The sequence below is a fragment of the Rhinatrema bivittatum genome, chromosome 4 (assembly GCF_901001135.1).
Source record: "Rhinatrema bivittatum chromosome 4, aRhiBiv1.1, whole genome shotgun sequence".
Lineage (NCBI taxonomy): Eukaryota > Metazoa > Chordata > Amphibia > Gymnophiona > Rhinatrematidae > Rhinatrema > Rhinatrema bivittatum.
In genome coordinates this window covers 345,511,340-345,533,841 of record NC_042618.1, presented here as the reverse complement: position 1 = coordinate 345,533,841, position 22,502 = coordinate 345,511,340, and the positions used below count along the sequence as shown (strand labels likewise).

Genomic DNA, 22,502 nt, shown 5'->3' with positions numbered 1-22,502 from the left:
GGCCGCTAGACAGAAGCGATCGGCCCGGTCGAAAAATACGGGCCCCTGCCGAAGTAGACGAGGAAGATGGCCTAGTCGCAGACATCCGTCCGTCGCCAGGTTGACGAGATCTGCGAACCATGGCCTGCGAGGCCATTTGGGTGCTACCAGAACCACTGGCCCTCGGTGGAGTTCTATTCTCCCGAGAACTTTTCCCACCAGAGGCCACAGAGGAAACACGTACAGAAGGACGTCCGCGGGCCAAGGGAGAGCCAAAGCATCCACGCCCTCCGAGCCATGCTCTCTCCAGTGGCTGAAGAACCGATTGGCCTTGGCATTGAGCAAGGTCGCCATTAAGTCCAGGTGGGGGGGACCCCACCTGCCAACAATCAGATCCAAGGTGGCGTCCAAGAGTTCCCACTCTCCCGGATCGAGCAATTGGTGACTGAGAAAATCGGCCTGGACATTCTCCTTGCCCGCAATGTGGGAGGCCGTCAGGCACTCCAGGTGTCGTTCTGCCCAGGCGAAGAGACGGCTGGCTTCTAGGGCCACCAGGCGACTGCGGGTGCTCCCCTGACGATTGATGTAAGACACGGTGGTGGAGTTGTCGGACAGCACTCTCACTGCTTTGCCGCGTATGAGGGGCAGGAACTCCTGCAGAGCCAGATGCACCGCCCGGGCCTCCAACCGATTGATGTGCCAGCAAGTCTGAATTGGCAACCAGATCCCCTGTGTGGACCGGGACAGGCAGACCGCACCCCAGCCCAAGAGACTGGTGTCTGTGGTTACTATCGTCCACTGCGGAGCTTGAAGGGGCATTCCCCGGAGAAGATGGGGAAGCGAAAGCCACCACTGCAAGTCGGCGACGGTAGAGGCCGAAAGAGGGAGGATTATGTGAAACTGTTCCGACACCGGTTGCCAACGGGATAGCAAAGCTTTCTGTAATGGTCGCATATGAGCAAAAGCCCAGGGGACTAGGTCGATGGTGGAAGCCATGGACCCTAGGGCCTGGAAGTATTCCCAGACCGATGGAAGAGGCAGCGAGAGCAGATTCCGAATCTGGTCGATCAACTTGAGGGCCCGCACACAAGGCAAGAAGACCTTGCCCACACAAGTGTCGAAGTGGGCTCCCAGGAACTCTAACTCCTGGGAGGGCTGAAAGTTGCTCTTGGAAAAATTCACTATTCACCCGAGAGAAGCGAGGAGGGCTAATACCCGATCCACCGCCTGTTTGCAAAGAGCCTCCGACTTGACCCGTACAAGCCAGTCGTCCAGATAGGGGTGAACTAGGATGCTTTCCCAGCGAAGGGCCGCCGCCACCACCACCATGACCTTGGTGAAGGTGCGAGGTGCCCTCCTACCCCAGCTCATCCTTTAATTTATAGGCAAGTGCCACTTTCACAAAAAAAAAAAAAACCCAACAAAAACTTTATTGAGAGTTTGATCAGACCCCTGTAGGCCACTACCAGACATATAGTGAATTCACTAATACATTTAAAGGACGTTAATTAGACACATTCTTACTCCCATAGCAACCTAAAACTTAACTAGGAACTGATCAAAATTGAGATGAAGGCAGCAGTCCAGCAGCAAGAGGGGGGCTTCCCAATCTTTTGCATAGAGTGTCACATGTATGATTTTTTACCCACCAGTGAGAAGTTGTACATGTGCATGCGATGCAAAGAGCGCCTGGCTCTCAGAAAATGAGTCCGTTCTCTGGAGGCTAGAGTGGCAGACCTGGAGGAGCTGAGGCAGATAGAGAGGTATATAGATGAGACCTTCAGGGACATAGTAGCCAAGTCCCAACTTCAGACTGGCAGCCCTGGTGCTGCCTTGGAGGAAGAAGGTCTCATGATTGGAGAACATCAACTTGGTGTAGCAGGAAAGGATCCTGTAGCAAGGACCTGCTCTCCAGGTGATGCACTGTCCTTTCGTACCGAGGATATCTCCTCAAGGCCTACTGCCCAGGAGGGAAGGGTTAGGTTGGCCATCATAGTTGGAGATTCGATTATTAGGAATGTAGACAGCTGGGTGGCTGGTGGGTGTGAGGATCGCCTGGTAACATGCCTACCTGGTGCGAAGGTGGCGGACCTCACGCGTCACCTAGATAGGATTTTAGACAGTGCTGGGGAGGAGCCAGCTGTCGTGGTACATGTAGGCACCAACGACATACGAAAATGTGGGAGGGAGGTTCTGGAAGCCAAATTTAGGCTCTTAGGTAGAGATCTTAAATCCAGAACCTCCAGGGTAGCATTCTCTGAAATGCTCCCTGTTCCATGCGCAGGTCACCAGAGGCAGGAAGAGCTCCAGAGTCTCAATGCATGGATGAGACGATGGTGCAAGGAAGAGGGATTCCATTTTGTTAGGAACTGGGGAACCTTTTGGGGAAGGGGGAGTCTCTTCCGAAGGGATGGGCTCCACCTTAAACAGGGTGGAACCAGACTGCTGGCGCTAACCTTTAAAAAGGAGATAGAGCAGCTTTTAAACTAGAACAAAGGGGAAAGCCGACAGTCACTCAGCAGTGCATGCACTGCTGAGTGACTTTGAAGATACCTCTCTCCGAACCATGCACTCAGCAGTGCATGGTTCGGAGAGAGGTATCTTCAAAGGATACTAATGATGCATTAGAATTAGGGCATCCCGACAGTGAGGTTCCAATAATAAGAAAAGTAGTCCAAGTGCCTGTAACTAAAAACTCACCTGAGCTAAAAAATTCTAACTTATCCCTATCAATTAAAAAGCAGAATGAAAATACAAACAAAAAACAAACTTTGAAATGTTTGTATGCTAATGCCAGAAGTCTAAAAAGTAAGATGGGAGAATTAGAATGTATAGCAGTGAATGATGACATAGACTTAATTGGCATCTCAGAGACATGGTGGAAGGAGGACAACCAATGGGACAGTGCTATACCGGGGTACAAATTATATCGCAATGACAGAGAGGAGCACCCGGGAGGCAGTGTGGTGCTTTATGTCCGGGATGGCATAGAGTCCAACAGGATAAACATCCTGCATGAGACTAAATGCACAATTGAATCTTTATGGGTAGAAATCCCTTGTGTGTCGGGGAAGACTATAGTGATAGGAGTATACTACCGTCCACCTGGTCAAGATGGTGAGACTGACAGTGAAATGCTAAGAGAAATTAGGGAAGCTAACCAAATTGGTAGTGCGGTAATAATGGGAGACTTCAATTACCAAAGTACACTGGTGCAGGATAAATTTTGTCACCACCAGAAAATTCACAGTAACACTTTATTCAGGTTCCAACAGGAAGAAGTAAATCAATGTAGATATGGCAACTCCATGAGTTAAATGGCAAGCATATTACAGCGGTCCCCCGACACGGTCCCGTGTTTCGCTAGGCTGCATCGGGAGGGACCAACGCGGAGATTCTAATCTTCTAGCAGTAATCAGTGGAGTTTAGAATCTCCGCGTTGGTCCCTCCCGATGCAGCCTAGTGAAACACGGGACCGTGTCGGGGGACCGCTGTAATATGCTTGCCATTTAACTCATGGAGTTGCCATATCTACATTGATTTACTTCTTCCTGTTGGAACCTGAATAAAGTGTTACTGTGAATTTTCTGGTGGTGACGAAATTTATCCTGCACCAGTGTACTTTGATACTTGCGGATGTGCAAGGTTTTTGCTTCTTCTTCTTTTAGACTTCAATTACCCCAATATTGATTGGGTACATGTATCATCGGGACACGCTAGAGAGATAAAGTTCCTGGATGGAATAAATGATAGCTTTATGGAACAATTGGTTCAGGAACCGACGAGAGAGGGAGCAATTTTAGATCTAATTCTCAGTGGAGAACAGGATTTCGTGAGAGAGGTAACGGTGGTGGGGCCACTTGGCAATAATGATCATAATATGATCAAATTTGATTTAATGACTGGAAGGGGGACAGTAAGCAAATCCATGGCTCTCGTGCTAAACTTTCAAAAGGGAAACTTTGATAAAATGAGAAAAATAGTTAGAAAAAAACTGAAAGGAGCAGCTACAAAAGTAAAAAGTGTGCAAGAGGAGTGGTCACTGTTAAAAAATACCATCCTAGAAGCACAATCCAGATGTATTCCACACATTAAGAAAGGTGGAAAGAAGGCAAAATGATTACCGGCATGGTTAAAAGGGGAGATGAAAGAAGCTATTTTAGCCAAAAGATCTTCATTCAAAAATTGGAAGAAGGATCCAACAGAAGAAAATAGGATAATGAATAAACGTTGGCAAGTTAATGTAAGACATTGATAAGACAGGCCAAGAGAGAATTTGAAAAGAAGTTGGGCGTAGAGGCAAAAACTCACAGTAAAAACATTTTTAAATGTATCCGAAGCAGATCGAGGGGTTAAAGGGGCACGTAGAGAAGATAAGACCATCGCGGAAAGATTAAATGATTTCTTTGCTTCGGTGTTTACTGAAGAGGATGTTGGAGAGGTACCCATACGGGAGAAGGTTTTCATGGGTAATGATTTATTTATTTATTTATTTATTTAAAAGTTTTTTATATACCGCACATGGGGTCACTTACGTGTCCGTCTTGATGGTTTACAAGTTTACATACATAATAAAACAAATTTAAGTATATAACATAAACATAATTCACATACGTAAAGAAAATGAAATGATTCAGATGGACTGAACCAAATCACGGTGAACCAGAAGATGCGGTAGACCTGATTGACAAACTTAAGAGTAGTAAATTACCTGGATCGGATGGTATACACCCCAGAGTTCTGAAGGAACTAAAAAATGAAATTTCAGACCTATTAGTAAAAATTTGTAACCTATCATTAAAATCATCCATTGTACCTGAAGACTGGAGGATAGCTAATGTAACCCCCATATTTAAAAAGGGCTCCAGGGGCGATCCGGGAAACTACAGACCGGTTAGCCTGACTTCAGTGCCAGGAAAAATAGTGGAAAGTGTTCTAAACATCAAAATCACAGAACATATAGAAAGACATGGTTTAATGGAACAAAGTCAGCATGGCTTTACCCAAGGCAAGTCTTGCCTCACAAATCTGCTTCACTTTTTTGAAGGAGTTAATAAACATGTGGATAAAGGTGAACCGGTAGATGTAGTGTACTTGGATTTTCAGAAGGCGTTTGACAAAGTTCCTCATGTGAGGCTTCTAGGAAAAGTAAAAAGTCATGGGATAGGTGGCGATGTCCTTTCGTGGATTACAAACTGGCTAAAAGACAGGAAACAGAGAGTAGGATTAAATGGACAATTTTCTCAGTGGAAGGGAGTGGGCAGTGGAGTGCCTCAGGGATCTGTATTGGGACCCTTAATATTCAATATATTTATAAATGATCTGGAAAGAAATACGACAAGTGAGGTAATCAAATTTGCAGATGATACAAAACTGTTCAGAGTAGTTAAATCACAAGCAGATTGTGATAAATTGCAGGAAGACCTTGTGAGGCTGGAAAATTGGGCATCCAAATGGCAGATGAAATTTAATGTGGATAAGTGCAAGGTGATGCATATAGGGAAAAATAACCCATGCCATAGTTACACAATGTTAGGTTCCATATTAGGTGCTACTACCCAAGAAAGAGATCTAGGCGTCATAGTGGATAACACATTGAAATCGTCGGTTCAGTGTGCTGCGGCAGTCAAAAAAGCAAAAAGAACGTTGGGAATTATTAGAAAGGGAATGGTGAATAAAACGGAAAATGTCATAATGCCTCTGTATCGCTCCATGGTGAGACCGCGCCTTGAATACTGTGTACAATTCTGGTCGCCGCATCTCAAAAAAGATATAATTGCGATGGAGAAGGTACAGAGAAGGGCTACCAAAATGATAAGGGGAATAGAACAGCTCCCCTATGAGGAAAGACTAAAGAGGTTAGGACTTTTCAGCTTGGAGAAGAGTAGGCTGAGGGGGGATATGATAGATGTGTTTAAAATCATGAGAGGTCTAGAACGGGTAGATGTGAATCGGTTTTTTACTCTTTCGGATAATAGAAAGACTAGGGGGCACTCCAAGAAGTTAGCATGTGGCACATTTAAAACTAATCGGAGAAAGTTCTTTTTCACTCAACGCACAATTAAACTCTGGAATTTGCTGCTAGAGGACATGGTTAGTGCAGTTAGGGTAGCTGGGTTTAAAAAAGGATTGGATAAGTTCTTGGAGGAGAAGTCCATTACCTTCTATTAATTAAGTTGACTTAGAAAATAGCCACTGCTATTACTAGCAACGGAAACATGGAATAGACTTAGTTTTTGGGTACTTGCCAGGTTCTTATGGGCTGGATTGGCCACTGTTGGAAACAGAATGCTGGGCTTGATGGACCCTTGGTCTGACCCAGTATGGCATGTTCTTATGTTCTTAAGGCAGTGCCCGAAACTGGAAATCCCAGTTGAGGATGTGGAAGCGAAGATACTTCTGGTAATCGCGGTGAATCGGGATATGGAAGTACGCCTCTGTCAAATCGAGCGAGGCGAGGAACTCTCCGGGGCGAATCGCTGCGATGATCGCTCGCAAGATTTCCTTGCGAAAATGTGGGATCTTGAGGGCCCGGTTGACCCTTTTGAGTTCTAAGATCGGCCGAAAAGCCCTGTCCTTCTTGGAAACCACGAAGTAAATAGAATACTGGCCTGCGCCGAGCTCCTTTTCCGGAACCGGGGCCACTGCTCCCAGACTCAGTAGTCTGGTGAGGGTCTGGTTCTACCGCTTCCCGTTTGAGACGCCCGCATGGGGAGAATAGAAAGAGATCCGGTAGGTTGCAAATGAGCTTGAAGGCGTAACCATCTCGGACAATGTCGAGGACCCACTGGTCCGATGTGATTTTGACCCATTCCTCGAAAAAAAGGGAGAGGTGGGCACCCAGAAAAGGGACCGAGGAATTGGTCGACTAAACTTCATTGTGTTGCAGGCTTAGGGGTGGAGCACGCAGGCTGGCCCTCGCGAAAGGAGCGATGCCTATGAAAGGGCTGCGACCAAGACTGAGACCAAGAAGAATAACCCCTGAAGGAGCCACCTGGTCCGCATGGCATATACCGTCTCTGTCCCAGAAACGAGGACGGGAGGGTGTAAAGGAAAATTAGTTTCTTACCTGATAATTTTCGTTCCTGTAGTACCAAGGATCAGTCCAGACACCTGGGTTGTGACTCCGCACCAGCAGATGGAGACAGAGCAAGACTTGTCGGGCACCCTCACATATAGTAAGGCGCCACCCACAGCTCGTCAGTCGTACGAATGTCAAAGCAAAACTGCAATGAAACCAAAACTAACTAACTATACCGCCCCACACTAGGGCCGATTCAACCAAAAATCCTCAGCTGGATCAGAACTTCCAGAACCAGAGGACCAACAACAGATACTGAAAACAATCGAAACCCACCGAGCGGACTCTTCTTAAACCGAAAACAATACCTGGGCGGGAGCCTGGACTGATCCTTGGTACTACAGGAACGAAAATTATCAGGTAAGAAACTAATTTTCCTTTCCCTGTACGTACCAGGATCAGTCCAGACACCTGGGATGTACCAGAGCTGAACTACCGAGGGAGGGAACCAGAGAGTCCCGCTCGCAGAACTCTCCCCCCGAAACCCCCTGAATCCAGGTTCTGAACATCCAGCCGATAGTGTCGAGCAAAACGTATGCAACGACTTCCAAATTGCCGCCCTGCGAAAACTCCAGTGGCGACACGTGCGAAGATTCCGCCCACGAGGTAGACTGAGCTCGCGCCAAGTGAGCGCGGAGGCTCACCGGAACAGGCTTACCGTTCAATAGGTACGCAGGAGAAAACAGCTGCCCTCAGCCACTGAGAAACAGACACTCGAGAAACAGCGCCGGCCTGCTTTGGACCCGAAAAACAAAAAACTGGTCCGAAACCCGGAAGGATTCGATACCTCCAGAAAACGGAGCAGAACTCTGCGGACATCAAGCTTCACCAACACCTTGGCGTCCGGATCAGCCCGCGGGCCCACAGGAAAGCAGGCCATTCAACCGGCTGGTTCAAAAGACAAGCAGACACCACCTTCGGAAGGGACGAAGGAACGGTCCGTAGAGAGACTCCAGAATCCGAGAAGCGCACAAACGGCTCTCGACAAGGTAACGCCTGTAACCTGAAACTCTCCTCGCCGACGCAAATGCTACGAGAACAAAACCCACCTTCAGGGTAAGGTCTGTTAGTGTCGCCCTCCTAAAGGCGATGGGCACCGAGCAGAGAGCACCAAATTAAGAGTCCAGGAAGGACAAGATGCTGCAACCGAGGCCGCAAATGCGTAGCTCCACGAAGAAAACGCGCCACGTCTGGATGAAGAGCCAGCGACCGACCGTGCACCTTTCCTCCGAGACAGCCAAGCGCCACTACCTGTACTCGGAGGGCGCTGCATGCCTGAAGAAAGCGAGGATATCCGGCACGGATGGTAACCCCGGATTCACTTCACGCGATCTACACCAATCGTCAAACACCATCCGGACCCGGACGTAGTCAAAAGACGTAGACCGCTGCCTAGAACTCCGCAAGGTAGCTACCACCGCAACCAACTATCCCTTTGTCTTTAAACGTTTTCTCTCAAAGCCACGCCGCGAGACAGAAGCGAGCCACGTCCTCCAAACATACCGGACCCCGCGTCCCCCCGAAAACGGAGAGGAGCCGACATTGCCAAGAGCAAGAGGTCCGCGAACCATGGCCGTCGTGACCACTCCGGCACCCCCCTGACCATGCCCATCTCCGCCGGATGCAATTCTATTCGACGAAGGACTTTGCCTATCAGAGGCCAGGAAGGGAACCTATAGGAGAACGTCCGTGGGCCAAGGGAGTACCAGCGCATCTACCCCTTCGGCTCCTCGTTCTCACCGTCGACTGAAGAATCGGGGAGCCTGGGCATTCTGACCTGTGGCCATCAAATCCATGTGTGGCGTTCCCCACCTTTGGCAACGTAGGTGGTAAGCCATCTCCGGCAGTTCCCACTCCCCGGGGCCAACCGAGGCCAACTGAGGAAAAACCGCTTGGACATTGTCCCCTCCTGCGATGTGGGACGCCGCGATGTTGATCAGAGTTCTTTCCGCCCAGAGCATTAGCAGCCGCGCCTGCTCCGCCATCGCACGGCTCTTCGTACCGCCCTGGTGATTGATATACGCCACTGTGGACGCATTGGCCGACAACACTCTGACCGAAGTCCCCTGGAGCATAGGGAGGAACGACTGTAGTGCCCAACGTGACCGGTCTGGTCTGCAAGCAAGTGATGGACCACTGTGACTGTGCCTTGGACCACTGTCCCTGCACCGAGCGGCCCCCGCAAGACCGCCTCCCCAGCTGGATAAGCTGGCATCCGTGGCGACTACCGTCCAGGCGGGCATGAGCAGAGACACTCCGCGTGTCAGATTGTTGATTTTGAGCCACCACTGCAAACTGGACCTCGCCTGATCCGTGAGCGGGAGGGAAGAGAAACTCCTCGGACACCGGCCTCCAGCGGGAGAGCAATGCGGATTGCAATAGACGTAGATGAGCGCCCGCCCAAGGGACTAGCGCCCCCAACGACGCCATCGATCCCAACACCATCAGGTAATCGCACACCTGCGGAATCCGGAGGGACAGGCCGGCTCACCGGACCCTGCGGCCTGCAGACCCGCTCCATGGACCGAAACACCCTGCCTTGCATCGTGTCGAACAGCGCTCCCAAGTAAGCCAGGGTTTGGGTGGGGACCAGCCGGCTCTTGGCGAGATAGACCACCCATCCGAGCGACTGCAAGAGCTGCCGGACTCTATCGACTGCCTGTCGGCACTGCATTTCGGATTTGGCTCGAACCAGCCAATCGTCCAAGTAGGGGCGTGCGTTGAAGGCACGGCCGAAGTCCCGATGTGAGGTAAGCCTCCGTCAGATCCAGCGACGGGCGTGCGTTGAAGGCACGGCCGAATTCCCGATGTGAGGTAAGCCTCCGTCAGAGCCAGCGATGCCAGGAATTCCCCTGGTCGAACCGAAGCTATGACTGAGCGGACCGTCTCCATTTGGGATCGAGGGACGCGGAGACATCTGTTGACTCCGTTGAGGTCCAGGATGGGTCAGAAAGTGCCCCCCTTTGGCACTATGAAGTAAATGGGATACCGGCCCAGATGACGCTGTCCCGGAGGCACGGGAACTACCGCGCCCAGGTCTTCCAGGCGTCGCAGCGTATCCCGGGCTGCCAACGCTTGATGCCTCCCTCGTAAGGGGACACCAGAACTATATCCGCCGGAACCCGAGCAAATGTAACGCGTAACCGTGTCTTATCACGCTGAGGACCCACTGGTCCATGATTATCCTGGCTCGTTCCCCGTAAAACCGCGCCAACCTGGTTCCTACCTCCGGTGTAACCAATGGAGCCAGCTGCGGGGAAGGGGCCCTCCGCATTTCATTGGGCGGGCTTCGGACCAGTCCCTGAAGAGGACCCGCCTTGCCGTCCAAATGTCTTTCCTCGAAAGGAATGGGACCAGGACGACCGTCGAGAGGAACGAAATGTATACGGGGCCCCCCCGACGATCTCTGTGGCCGCGACTTCCTGGGCCCCCCAACGCGGGACCTATGGAAAACGAAGTCCGGGCCCTGTATCTGTCCTCCGGCAACTAGAACGCCCGGTCTTCACCAAGGGACTGCATCAGGTCGTCCAGTTGCTTGCCAAGTAACAACTGCCCCTTAAAAGAGAGCGAGCCTAGATGTGCCTGGGAGATCCATCCACCGCTAACTACGGAGCCACAGGAGACGTTGGTCCGAAATTGCAGAGACCATGGCTCTAGCCGAAGGCCGCAGAAGGTCGTGCATCGCCTCCGCGCTGTACTTGATAACCGCCACCAAGTTGTCCGCTTGCGCCGCCTCCTCACCCGAGAGGCTCGCCTTGCTTGCGCCGCCCCGCCCGGACTTTGCCTAATAGAGGCCAGTACGCCCAGAGCCGAAAACTCCAAAGACTTTCTTGAGCTGAGTCTCCAGCTTTCTGTCTTGGATATCCTTGAGCGTCGTGGCCCCCGTCACCGGAATCGTCGACCGTTTAGTGACCACTGAAACCGCTGCGTCCACTCGTGGAAGACGCGGGGATCCAGCGCGTCCTCCGGCAACGGGTACAGCTATCCACAGCTTTACTAACCTTGAAGCCCAACTCCGGGGTGGGTCCCGTCAGGCCCAACAGCACCGGGTCTATCGTGGTAAATCCTTTGTAGGCTCCATGGGTGGAGCATGGCTCCATGGGTGGAGCATGCACACTCACCTACAGGAGAATAGCCGGAATAAGCTGTGCGAGCTGCTAGCGCACCACCTTGGGGTCGGCACCCTCCACCGCAGGGGTGCCCTTACTGTGCCCCGCGTGGATCGTATCCGCGTCCGCATGCGCACCGTCGTCCCGCGGGGCCCCTAAATCAGGGTCTACGTCCCCGGATGAAGCCCAAGCAAGTTGGTCTCCCGGGGGCCCCCGCGGCTCGAGCGCCGCTCTCCAAGCGGGTCCACGGGTCTCTGGGGACCCTCCCCCGCTCGCTACTTCTGGGGATCAGACCGACCCTTTGACCGACGATCCCTCCGTTTTGAGCATAAATCTATTGATTTATGTATCTCCTCTTTTTTTTTTTTTTTTTTTTAATTTACTTCAAGGCACCGCGAGGGCCGACGAAAACGAGGCCTCAGAGTCGGAGGAGGCCTCCTCCTGACTCCAAACCGCCGAAGGAGCAGCCCCCTCGCAGGGGATCCCCCCCGGGGTCCCGCTGCTGGGGAGACAACGCCGGCGGCATGCCGCCATTTTCCACCGCCTGCCGCGTGGCCTCCCTTACGGACCCTAAAATGGCCGCCGTTCCCGCGCTGAGCGGGGACAGGTCGGCCCTGCCTTCTCCTTCAGGAGCAGCGCGCGGCGGCGATCGCGGTCGAGCGTGAACCCCCCGACCGCCGTCGCACGGCCCTTCACCGCCCGATAGAACCAGAAAAACAAAGCCCGCTGCACGGCACCTGCGCGCGCGCGCAGAGCCGCACTCGCGGCCCGAAACGTCCCTCGGCAAGCACCGCACCGGCCCGGACAGCCAAAACCGCCAAGAGGCCAGAGAAAAATCAAAAACGGCCGCGGAACGCTCCCACTGCAAAATCAAGAACCAACTTCACAGACGGCGAAAACGGCAAGAAAGAAAACAAAGTCACTTTTTTTTTTTTTTTCTACCTTTCCGCTGACCTTGGTCCTGAAGTGTCCGGTCCAGCGGGGGTGAGTGAACCGGGCTCCCTGGTGTCACCCCCGGCGCTGCTGCCAGAGACAGGCCGGGTCCTCAACCCTCAGCAGCGGCCTCGACCAGGGAGGGGTAGTCCCCTCAGGACCTCGCAACCCCCCTGGGAGGCTTTCAGGACAAGCGAAGCCTTTCTATAACTCTCCTTTTTTTTTTTTTTTTTTTTAAATAATCCAAACGATTAAACCAAATTAAACCAAATCCAACAACCCTGACTAGCTAAACAACTACCCAGGGATCCTCAGAGCCTGTGGGTGAACCTGCCCCATCTGCTGGAGACAGAGAAAGACTGACGAGCTGTGGGTGGCGCCTTACTATATGTAGGGAGCCCGACAAGTCTTGCTCTGTCTCCATCTGCTGGTGCGGAGTCACAACCCAGGTGTCTGGACTGATCCTGGTACGTACAGGGAAAGGAGCGTGATTGTTTCGGCCGGTCCTCCGGAAGCTTATGAACCTTATTTTCCCCCAAGGAATCAATAAGCTTCTCAAGGTCCTCTCCAAAAAGCAACTTACCTTTGAAGGGCAACGTGCCTAGCCGTGCCTTGGAGGACGGGTCAGCCGACCAATTGCGCAACCAGAGGAGTCGTCTAGCGAACACCGCTGAGGCCATCGCCTTCGCCTGGACGTGGAGGAGGTCATAGAGCGCATCAGCCCCATATGCGATGACAGCTTCCAGACGTTCAGCCTGCTCCGCCTCTGCAGACGGGAGGTCCTGGGTGCCGAGTAATTGTTGAACTCACCTGAGACCTGCCCGCAGCATGAGACTGCTGCAGATAGTCGCACGAACCCCCAGAGCCAGGACTTCAAAAATGCGTTTCATATGTGCCTTGAGTTTACAGTCCTGTCCGTCCTTCAAAGCCATCGATCCCTCCACAGGGATAGTGGTGTGCTTGGTGACCGTGGAGTCCGAGGAGTCCACAGTGGGAACTTTCAACATTTTTAAGCAGGGGTAGAGCTTGTCCATAGCACACCCCACCTGGAGTCCCGCTTTGGGAGCCTCCCATTCACACAGGAGCAGCAGCTTGTGCATGGGATGAAATGGAAAAGCGCTTGCCGAAGCCCTGAGTCCCGCCAGGACCGGGTCCATATTTTGGGGCAAGGAGGCCATACGGGTATCCGTGGGGGGCCCCTCCAGCCCCAATTCCTGGAGGACAAAGGGGGATGAGGGGCTCCAACTCCTCCCTTTGAAACATGCAGAGGACCCTGGGATCGTCCCCCTCCAGGGGCGGGAGAGTACTCGCTGAATCAGACGTGGGGTCTAGATTCAGAAGAACCGGGGCCACCAGGGGGTCGGGGGGGCCACCCCCGGGACCACCCGCACCCGAAGCGACCCCGGAGGCTCCATGGCCGGGCAAGCAGTCAACGGTGCGGAGCGTGGAAATTTTGCGGGGGGGGAGGGGGGGCCAGGGGAGGGACCTTCCTCCTCCTCCTGCAGGCTAGCTAAATAAGATTTGTGCAGGAGGAGGACAAAATCCAAAGAAAAACGGGCCCTGGATTTCCTGGGGAAGGGGGAGGTCAGGAATCCCATCCTGGGGGGCCTCGGGGCTCAAATCGGGGGGAGACTCACAAAAATCCGGCTCCCCAGCCCCAGGCAGCTCCGAAACGAGAGCTGCAGAAAAACCCAAGATGGCCGCTGTTCCCGGGCTTTGCTGACCCGGGAACAGCCTGGCCATGCACTGGGGATTCAATCCCCGGGCTAAATTTGCCTGTCCTACCGAGGAGGGGCATTCCTCACCCGGCAGGCAGGCAGGCAGGCAGGCAGGCTGGCTGGCTGGCTGGCTGGCTGGCTGGCTGGCTGGCTGGCTGGCTGGCTGGCTGGCTGGCTGGCTGAGCAGAACCCCTCGCGCGATAAGCGCGACAAGGTCTGCCCACAAGCAAGGCAGGCTGCCGGCCGCAGCATCCACCGTGAAGAGGAGCCGCTCTGAGAGAAAAAAAAGGTAAAAATAGCTTTGATTGGCAGCCCGCCAGCAGAAGTGAAGCAGGGGAGAGAAACCTGCTGACTCCTGCCTGTATGGCTGCCGGTTCGAATCTAAGGTAAGTAAAAACTTAAAAAAATGTACCAATAAATTGTTCTTATATTGCTGTTCTTTAAATTAATTTTTTTTTTAAACACAGACTGAGCACAGCAATGGAGCTCTAAGCTCCCTAGGCAGCCAGAGTGGGGGGGGGAGACGAGAACTGGACCACCAGCCTCGGTCCCCACACCTGGAAGCACTTCCGGACTCAGGCTATGCTCCGCACAAGGGGCAAAGCCCCCCTGAGTCCGGCAAGAGCCAGGAGACGGAACCGTCTCCTACACAGAAAAAAAGACTAACTCCTATTTTTTTTTCAGAGAGAAAGCCAATCAAAAACCTAAGGAAGAAGTACTTGCTTGATCCAAAGAAAGGAAGAAGAGACGGCTGACTAGCCTAAATCAGGAGACCGAAGGGTGAGCTGATCCACCTGCTGGAGACAGACAAATACTGAAGGGTTACAGGATAGGCTCTGTCCTCATATAGGATATCCTCTCAGTTTTAGTCTGTCTCTACCTGCAGGAAAGGAGGCTCAACCCACGGTCTGGACTGATCCGGGTACGTACACGAAATAGGGGTTTCTCAATCTTAGCCCCTAGATTCTGAAAGAAAAATCTCTGCCTATACAGCAGTCTCAATCTCCATCCCAAATTCTCTACTCACATTCTGAAAACTGCACAGTAATCTCTACCAACAGCCCAAATTCTCATAGAAAACTCAACAGACCCTAAGACCCCACAGCAATTACCATCCATACCTCAAAATCTCCACCTGCATGCCAAATCCCCATACCAACCTCCAACCAAACCACACAGGTTTGATCCACAATAGGTGACCAGAAACTATGGGTACCTGGAATGCTTCTGCATAGACCACTGCAAGCTGCCCTTGATCATACAGCATCTTCTCAAAGTGTGGCACGTGCCATGTCTGATCGGTAGAATAACGGTGAAAACCCTGCAGAGAGAGACACAGCTTTGCTCTGAAATCAGGTAGACCGGACAATTATCATCAACCGGCAATTATTGCAGCAAGAGGATCACAAAATGCTCCAAGGAACCATCAGGAACCCAAACTTATATTTCATCTTTGGGAACCTAGGATCCTCTTGGAATTTTTTGGTGGTTTCTATTAATTGAGACACTGATGAATATTGGTCACTAATACAAAACCATCATACAATTTAGTACAATTACATGTAGAAAAGAATTACTAAGAAAGGAGAACAGAGTTTGAGACTGTGATGGACTGGAAGGGTTTCCTGAAATGAACCATAAGGCTGCTGCAGAATTGGACCAAGAAGTAGTAGGGTGCCTAGTATTGTACATAAGAACATAAGATGTGCCAGGTTGGGTCAGACCAAAGATCCATTAAGCCCAGCATTTTGTCTCCGTCAGTAGCCAATCCAGGTGACTAGGAAGTACCTGGCTGATATCAAACAGTAAATCCATAGAAATGTGATAGCAGAAAAAGACCATATGGTCCATCTAATCTGCCCAGATACACCAGCTGCTCAGCTCTACAATCCCTACCACTCCCTCAGAGATCCCCTGAATTTGTCCCATGCTTTCTTTAATTCAGTTTCTGTCCTTGTATCGACCTTCTCCACATAGAGGTTGCTCCATGCATGAAGGTGAAAAGAAGTAGACTCAGGAGTAATCTAAGAAACTATTTCCTTATATTATTCCTGAATTTACCCCCTTTCACTCTCATCCCATGACCCCTCATTTTAAAGTCTCCTATCTGTTGAAAGAGGCTTGCCTCCTGTGCATTGATACCTTGGAAGTATTTAAATGTCTCTATCATATCTCCTCATCCTGCTTTTCCTCAAGGATTTATACGTTTAGATTTTTAAGTCTGCCCTATATGCTTTAGAATAAAGACCACTGACCATTTTAGCAGCCACCGTCTGGACCGACTCCATCCAATTTATATCCTTTTGAAGGTGCGGTCTCCAGAACCAAACACAGTATTCCAAATGAAGTCTCACCAGGGACCTATAAAGGATCCATTCCTTGTTGCTCACTCCCGGGGAATAAGCAGTGGTTTTCCCAAGTCTACCTGACTAATAATTGTTTATGGACATTTCCTATAGGAATTTGTCCAAACCCCTTGTGGGAATTATGAGCTTGCCAGCAGGCCATGTCAGGGTTTAACACTAACTTCCCTTCTCCTTGACCTTTGCATTAAATGAAGCAACACTAGTGCTTAAACCTCTCTGCCTAAGGAAAGGATACCTGACTGTCACGTATTTCTCTAGCTTATAATTAACCCTGATTGCCTGAAAGAAAAGCTAGTTGCCCCTAGTCAGAGGCAGGATAAAGACAGGAGGTATAGGATTCAGCAGCCAATGAAATGATCCGTACACACCCCCTGAGCCAAGCCAATAGTGTAGTGACACGTCTGTATGCTATGGGGAGAGGAGCCAATGATGTGATGACACATCGTATGCTTTTGAATGTATGTACAATAAAAAGGGGACCCACGGGAGTGGTCCTTCCCTTTTTCCTGCCTGCCATGAATCCTGCCTGATGTGTCTTCATTGCCTCGATACCCCTTTTAAACCCAGCTATGCTAGATACCTTCACCATATCATCTGGCAACAAATTTCATAGATTGATTATTAAGTGAAAAAATACTTTCTCCAATTAGTTTTAAATTTGCTAATAATTAGTTTAATAGAGTGTTCCCTTGTTTATTATATGAAAAGGGTAAATAACCATCCCCTATTTATCGGTTCCACCCCACTTATGATTTTATACACCTCTATCATATCCCCTACAAGCTGAAGAACTGTTCCATTCCCTTTCTTCATAATGGAGCCATCCCATTCCCTTTATCATTTTTGTTGCCCTCCTGTGCACCTTTTCTAATTTGTTGTATCTTTCTGAGATGTGGTGACAAGAATTGCATACAATATTCACGGTGTGGTCACACTAACCATTATAACAACAGAGGCAGTTACAGGAGAAGAGTTATATGTTTTGGGGGCCCATTACTGTACTAACAGAGTCTGCTGCAGGCAAGGATCTAGATGTATTGTTGTGTTTGAGACACTGTTGACCCTTGGTCGCAATGGAGATGACTCCGCCCATGGGGAGGAGCCCGGTGGGGAACCAATGCGATTGGCTGACACAGTTAGCAGACACAGAATGGATAGAGTCTTTATTGTACTGCTGTAAAAGATGGTAATGCAGGAAGGTAAGGCACTGATCCACGAGGTGCCAATACGCTCAACAGGCTCAGTAGTATAGTCTCACCCAGATGTTCACGATAGGCAGGAGCCCGCAGAGCGGGTAATGCCACGGCTGATGGGTGGAGTTGGAGCGCGGGTTCGTAGCGGTACTCACGGAGAGAAGGTGTCTTCCTGATGTTAGAATGGTGGGACTGAAGATCCATGGTGCAGGATATGAAGAGGATAGGCCCTCAAGGAGCGAGTACCCAATAGTCCAATATACTGGAAAGAATAAGACACAAGACCCCCGAGGAGCGGTTGTCTGGGTTCGTGAGGCCCCGAAGGGTAGTAGGAAGTGAGAGACCCCCAAGGAGCGGGTGTCTAGAGCTTCTGCTGGAGTGAGGCCCTTAGCGATAGGAAGCATCTAAGCTAGCAGCTTAGAGCAGGCAGAGTAGCTAAGCGAAGTCTTTGCTAACTCGTTTAGGTAGCGGAAGCAGAGGCTAGTTATACCAGGAGGTATTTACATCATGCGGTGGAGCCGCCCCCGAGGTTCCCGCCATGACGTGTATTTGAGCGTCAGAGATGTGCGCGCTCGCGCCCTAGGAGGCCACAGGAGTGAGCATGGCGGATGGGGACACCCATGCTGGTCTGAGAAAGCCAAGGCCCACAGCACTCGGCACCAGAGACAGCCATCTTGAGAGAGAGAAAGGGGAGAAAAAGAGGTAAGGCAGAGCGGTCACAGCCATCTGTGACCGACGGACGCAACAGTACCCCCCTTCAAAGGGCCCCCTCCAAGACCTCTTCCAGGTGGTCTAGGCTTGAGAGGGTGTGCCAAGTGGAACTGGTGGAGCATCTCCTTGTCTGTAATATTGGTCAGTGGTTCCTAGGAGTTTTCCTCTGGGCCATAGTTCTCCCACGAAATGAGGTACTCCCATGTCTTGCCTTTTTTACGTACATCAAGGATGTCGTCTACGGCGTATTCAATGTCATCTTCTGTGTCCAGGCTGGTGGGCTCTGGTTCTTTTCTGGAGAACTCGGAGAGTATCACTGGCTTCAGTAGAGATACATGAAATACACTGTGTATCGTCATTGATGGAGGCAGTTTGAGACTGTATGTTAGATTTCCTAATCGCCGAAGGATGGCGAAAGGTCCCACAAAGTGAGGAGCAAATCTTGCAGATGGAAGCTTGAGTAGGAGGTATTTTGTGCTTAACCAGACTTTGTCGCCTGGCTGGAACTGGGGTGCCTTTTGATGATGGGCATCATAGGTCCTCTTTGCCTTTTGTCCTGCTTTGAGAAGGAGTTCCTTCGTCTGTCTCCAAAGCTGGGATAATTCTGCTGCGGTAGCCTGAGCAGCAGGAGAGGCTACTGTCAATGGGATAGGCAGTGGAGGTAAAGCCTGCAGTTATTATGTAAACCGGTATGATGTCCCCACAAATACCGGTATATAAAAGTTTCTAAATAAATAAATAAATAAAATAAAGGTTGTCTCCTGTAGACAAGTTGGAAAGGGGAAGACCCCGTTGAAGAAGCAGGATGTGAATTGATGGCAAATTCTGCCCAAGGCAGTAGTTCAGCCTAGTCGTTCTGTCTAGAGTTGATATAGGATCACAGAAATTGTTTCAGCGTCCTATTCATCCTCTCAGTCTGACCGTTAGACTGAGGATGGTAGAAAGAGGTTAGATCTAAAGCAATGTCAAACTTCTGACATAATGCTCTCCAAAACTTTGCAGTAAATTGCACTTCTCTGTCGGATAGGATATGTTTGGGCATCCCATGAAGACGGAAGATGTGTCTAATGAAGAGTTTAGCTAATTCAGTAGCAGAAGGCAATCCTGGTAATGCTACAAAGTGTGCCATTTTAGAGAACTGGTCGACTGTAACCCATATGGTGTTGTTGCCACTGGATAATGGCAGGTCCACTACGAAATCAGTAGCAATATGAGTCCATGGTTCATCCGGTGATGGTAAAGGTTGTAATAAACCCCAAGGTCGCCCGGGTGGTGGCTTTTGCTTGGCACAGACAGCGCAGGAACCCACGTACGCTTGCACATTCTTCCTCATGGTGGGCCACCAATAGTATCTTTGCAACATTGCTAAGGTGCGACTCTGTCAAGGATGGCCTGCCAGGCGAGAATCGTGTGCCCATTTCAACAGTCTTTTTCTTAAACTTCTGGCCACCACCGTCTTCCCAGCAGGTACCGTGTGGGTGGCTGCGAGAACCACTCTTGCGGGATCGATTATATGACGGGGTTCATCTGGCACGTCCTGAGATGAGAAGGAGCATGATAGGGCATCAGCCCGAGTATTCTTTTCTCCAGGATGGTATTTTAGAAGAAAGTCGAACCTGTTGAAAAACAGGGACCATCTTGCCTGATGGTGGTTGAGTCGTTGAGCATGTCGAAGGTACTCTAGATTCTTGTGATCGGTGTATACCACTATTTGGTGTTGAGTGCCTTCTAGCCAGAGACGCCACTCTTCAAAAGCCAGTTTGATCGCGAGAAGCTCCTTGTCTCCTATCCCATAGTTTCTCTCAGCGGGCGAGAACTGCCTAGAAAAGAAGGAGCAAGGATGGAGTGCATTGGATTCACTGTACTGACTTAGAATCGCCCCCACACCTACATCGGATGCGTCGACCTCCACGATGAAAGGACAGTGTGGGTCAGGGTGGCAGAGACACAGCTTCTTTTGAAAAGCCTCTTTGAGTGTCAAGAAGGCTGAGATGGCTTCAGGAGACCAATTGGCAGGGTTGGCTCCCTTCTTGGTCATAGCAGTTAGAGGGACTGTCAATGATGAGTAGCTTTTAATGAAGGATCGGTAGTAGTTGGTAAATCCTAAGAAGCGACGTAATGCCTTCAGGCCTGTGGGTTGAGGCCAGTCCCGGATACTCTCAAGTTTCTTAGGGTCCATTTGAAAACCGTTCTTCGAAACAATATATCCCAGGAAGGGTACAGCTTCTTTGTGAAATTCGCATTTCTCAAGCTTTGCGTAAAGGTGGTACTCACACAGGCGTCTTAGGACTTTCTTAATATCCTCCTGATGACTTTGCAGATCCTGAGAAAATATCAGTATATCATCAAGATATACTACTACGCATTGATTGTTGCAGTCTGGGAAGCTGCAGTTCGAGAGTGGACCCTTGAGCCGAACCACCCTGGGTAGAGTAGCTCGGGAGGCGGAGCCACAGGCACAGATCTTCACCCGGGAACCAGGAACCCCCCAGGAGGAGCCCGTAGGGTCCTGGAGCCTTGGGACTTAGGAGACACACGTATGGATCTTCACCCAGGAACTGGGAACCCCCCAGGAGGAGCCCGTAGGGCCCCAGAACCTTGGGACTTGAGAGTGCAGATAAGCTCTTCACCCGGGAACCGGAACCCCCCAGGAGGAGCCCGTAGGGTCCCAGTCCCTTGGGACTTATGCACAGTGTCAGTCTCTATAGAAAGGCCCGGGCAAGGAGTAGGCACAGAGTCCAGCAGCAAGGGCCAATAGGCCAGGGAGCACAGAGCAAGCGGGAGCAGGGTCAGAGTCAGTAATGTCTTGAATGGAACTTGCAGGGTGCAATATGGGAGCCAGCAGCGAGTAGGCCTGAGCCTGGCAGGAAGTAGAAGGTATCAAGGCCCAAGACAGTCTGGCAGTAGTTCCAGCCCAGACCTGCGTAGGACGCTGTCCGGAGGACAGGAGCGCAGCAGCTGCGGCAGAGAAGCCGTGGACTGAGGCAGGCGGCAGGCAATAGCAGTGTCAGGAACGAGCAGAAGTCAGTGGCTGGCGGCAGGCAGAAGCAGAGTCAGGAACGAGCAGAGGTCGGTGGCTGGCGGCAGGCAGAAGCAGAGTCAGGAACGAGCAGAGGTCGGTGGCTGGCGGCAGGCAGAAGCAGAGTCAGGAACGAGCAGAGGTCGGTGGCTGAAGCAGTACAAAGGAAGTGCAACTAAGAACTACACACTGTAGCGACCCTTGTTGCAAGGCAATGAGAGGACTGAAGAACGCCGGTTATATCGGCCTTGGGGCGTGGCGTGGCCAGCTCAGGCGGGGTCAGGCTTCCGGTGAGCGTACGTCCATAACGCGCGTGCGCGCAGGGCGGCAGCGAGACGGCCCAGCAATGGCGGACGCCCCGAATACTCAGCAGAGCCGCGGAGGCGGCGTTCCCGGCCTCGGAGGTGAGCCCTGAATACAGCCAGTAAGGGGAAAGCGGTGGAGACCGCAACATTGATACAGTGTTTAGTTTATTGTTATTTATATACCGTTACATCAGCCTGCCTTCACAACGGTTTACATAAATCAAACATATAATAAATACAATACATTATAAAATAGTAACAGCTAACTCTGTTAAAAGTAAGAAATAAGTTAGCAGTTAAGAACAGTAAAATCAAACTAAAACCAAGTAAATCTAAAAGTAAATTCAAAAACTATCAAAAAACACTAACAACAAACAAACAGTAAAAAATGGAACGCTCTTATCAATTCATAATATTCAATTAACTGTGGTTCGTGTCTCACTACTGGTTTCATTACTTGGTGTTCGAAGCTGACACTTCATATTCAGTAAAGGCGCATTTAAATAACCAAGTCTTAAGGTCAGTTTTGAATTGTTTTTTGTCTGTACATAACCTCAAGGACGTTGGTAGGGAGTTCCATAGCTTTGATCCTGCAACAGATAACACATGATCCCTCACCTGGGTAAGCCTTGCCGATTTCATGTTAGGTATTGATAGAAGACCCTTATTAGCCGATCTCAATTCTCTTTGAGGTATGTGAAGGCGCAGAGATATATTTAACCATTCGGTTCGCTCCCCATATATAACATTTTGAATTAGGCAAGCCACTTGGGTCTTCTGGGGGAGAGGACGCTTGGATCCTGCCTCCTTCTTGGCCAAATAAGTCTTATGGAGGAGCAGGACAAAATCTGTGAAAAATTCCTCAGTGAAAAACTGATCCTGATCCACTTCTCCCTGGACCTCTTCCTCTTCCCTGCCTCCCACAGGGCACTGATCAACAGGAAAAAGTGGGGGAGGGGAGTCACGAGGCTCTCTTGCAGCAGCCTGGTTCCTACCAGGAACTAAGATGGCTGCTGTCTCCTCAGGGGGCCCCCCCGGGATCTCCTGTACCAGCTCAGCCGACCTTGTGGCTTGATCGCACCCAGCGA

The 22,502-nt window shown here is 50.8% G+C and overlaps 1 protein-coding gene across 4 annotated transcripts in view; it reads right to left on the bottom strand.

Moving 5' to 3' along the window:
* The window catches only part of SPATA20 (spermatogenesis associated 20), a 297,925-nt gene that overhangs the window by 215,608 nt on the left and 59,815 nt on the right, over positions 1-22,502 (bottom strand). For all 4 annotated transcript variants that reach the window (XM_029600642.1, XM_029600641.1, XM_029600640.1 and 1 more), the window contains one exon: positions 15,037-15,141. In XM_029600642.1, coding sequence (XP_029456502.1) covers positions 15,037-15,141 — 105 coding nt within the window. The remainder of the gene's footprint in view (positions 1-15,036; positions 15,142-22,502) is intronic.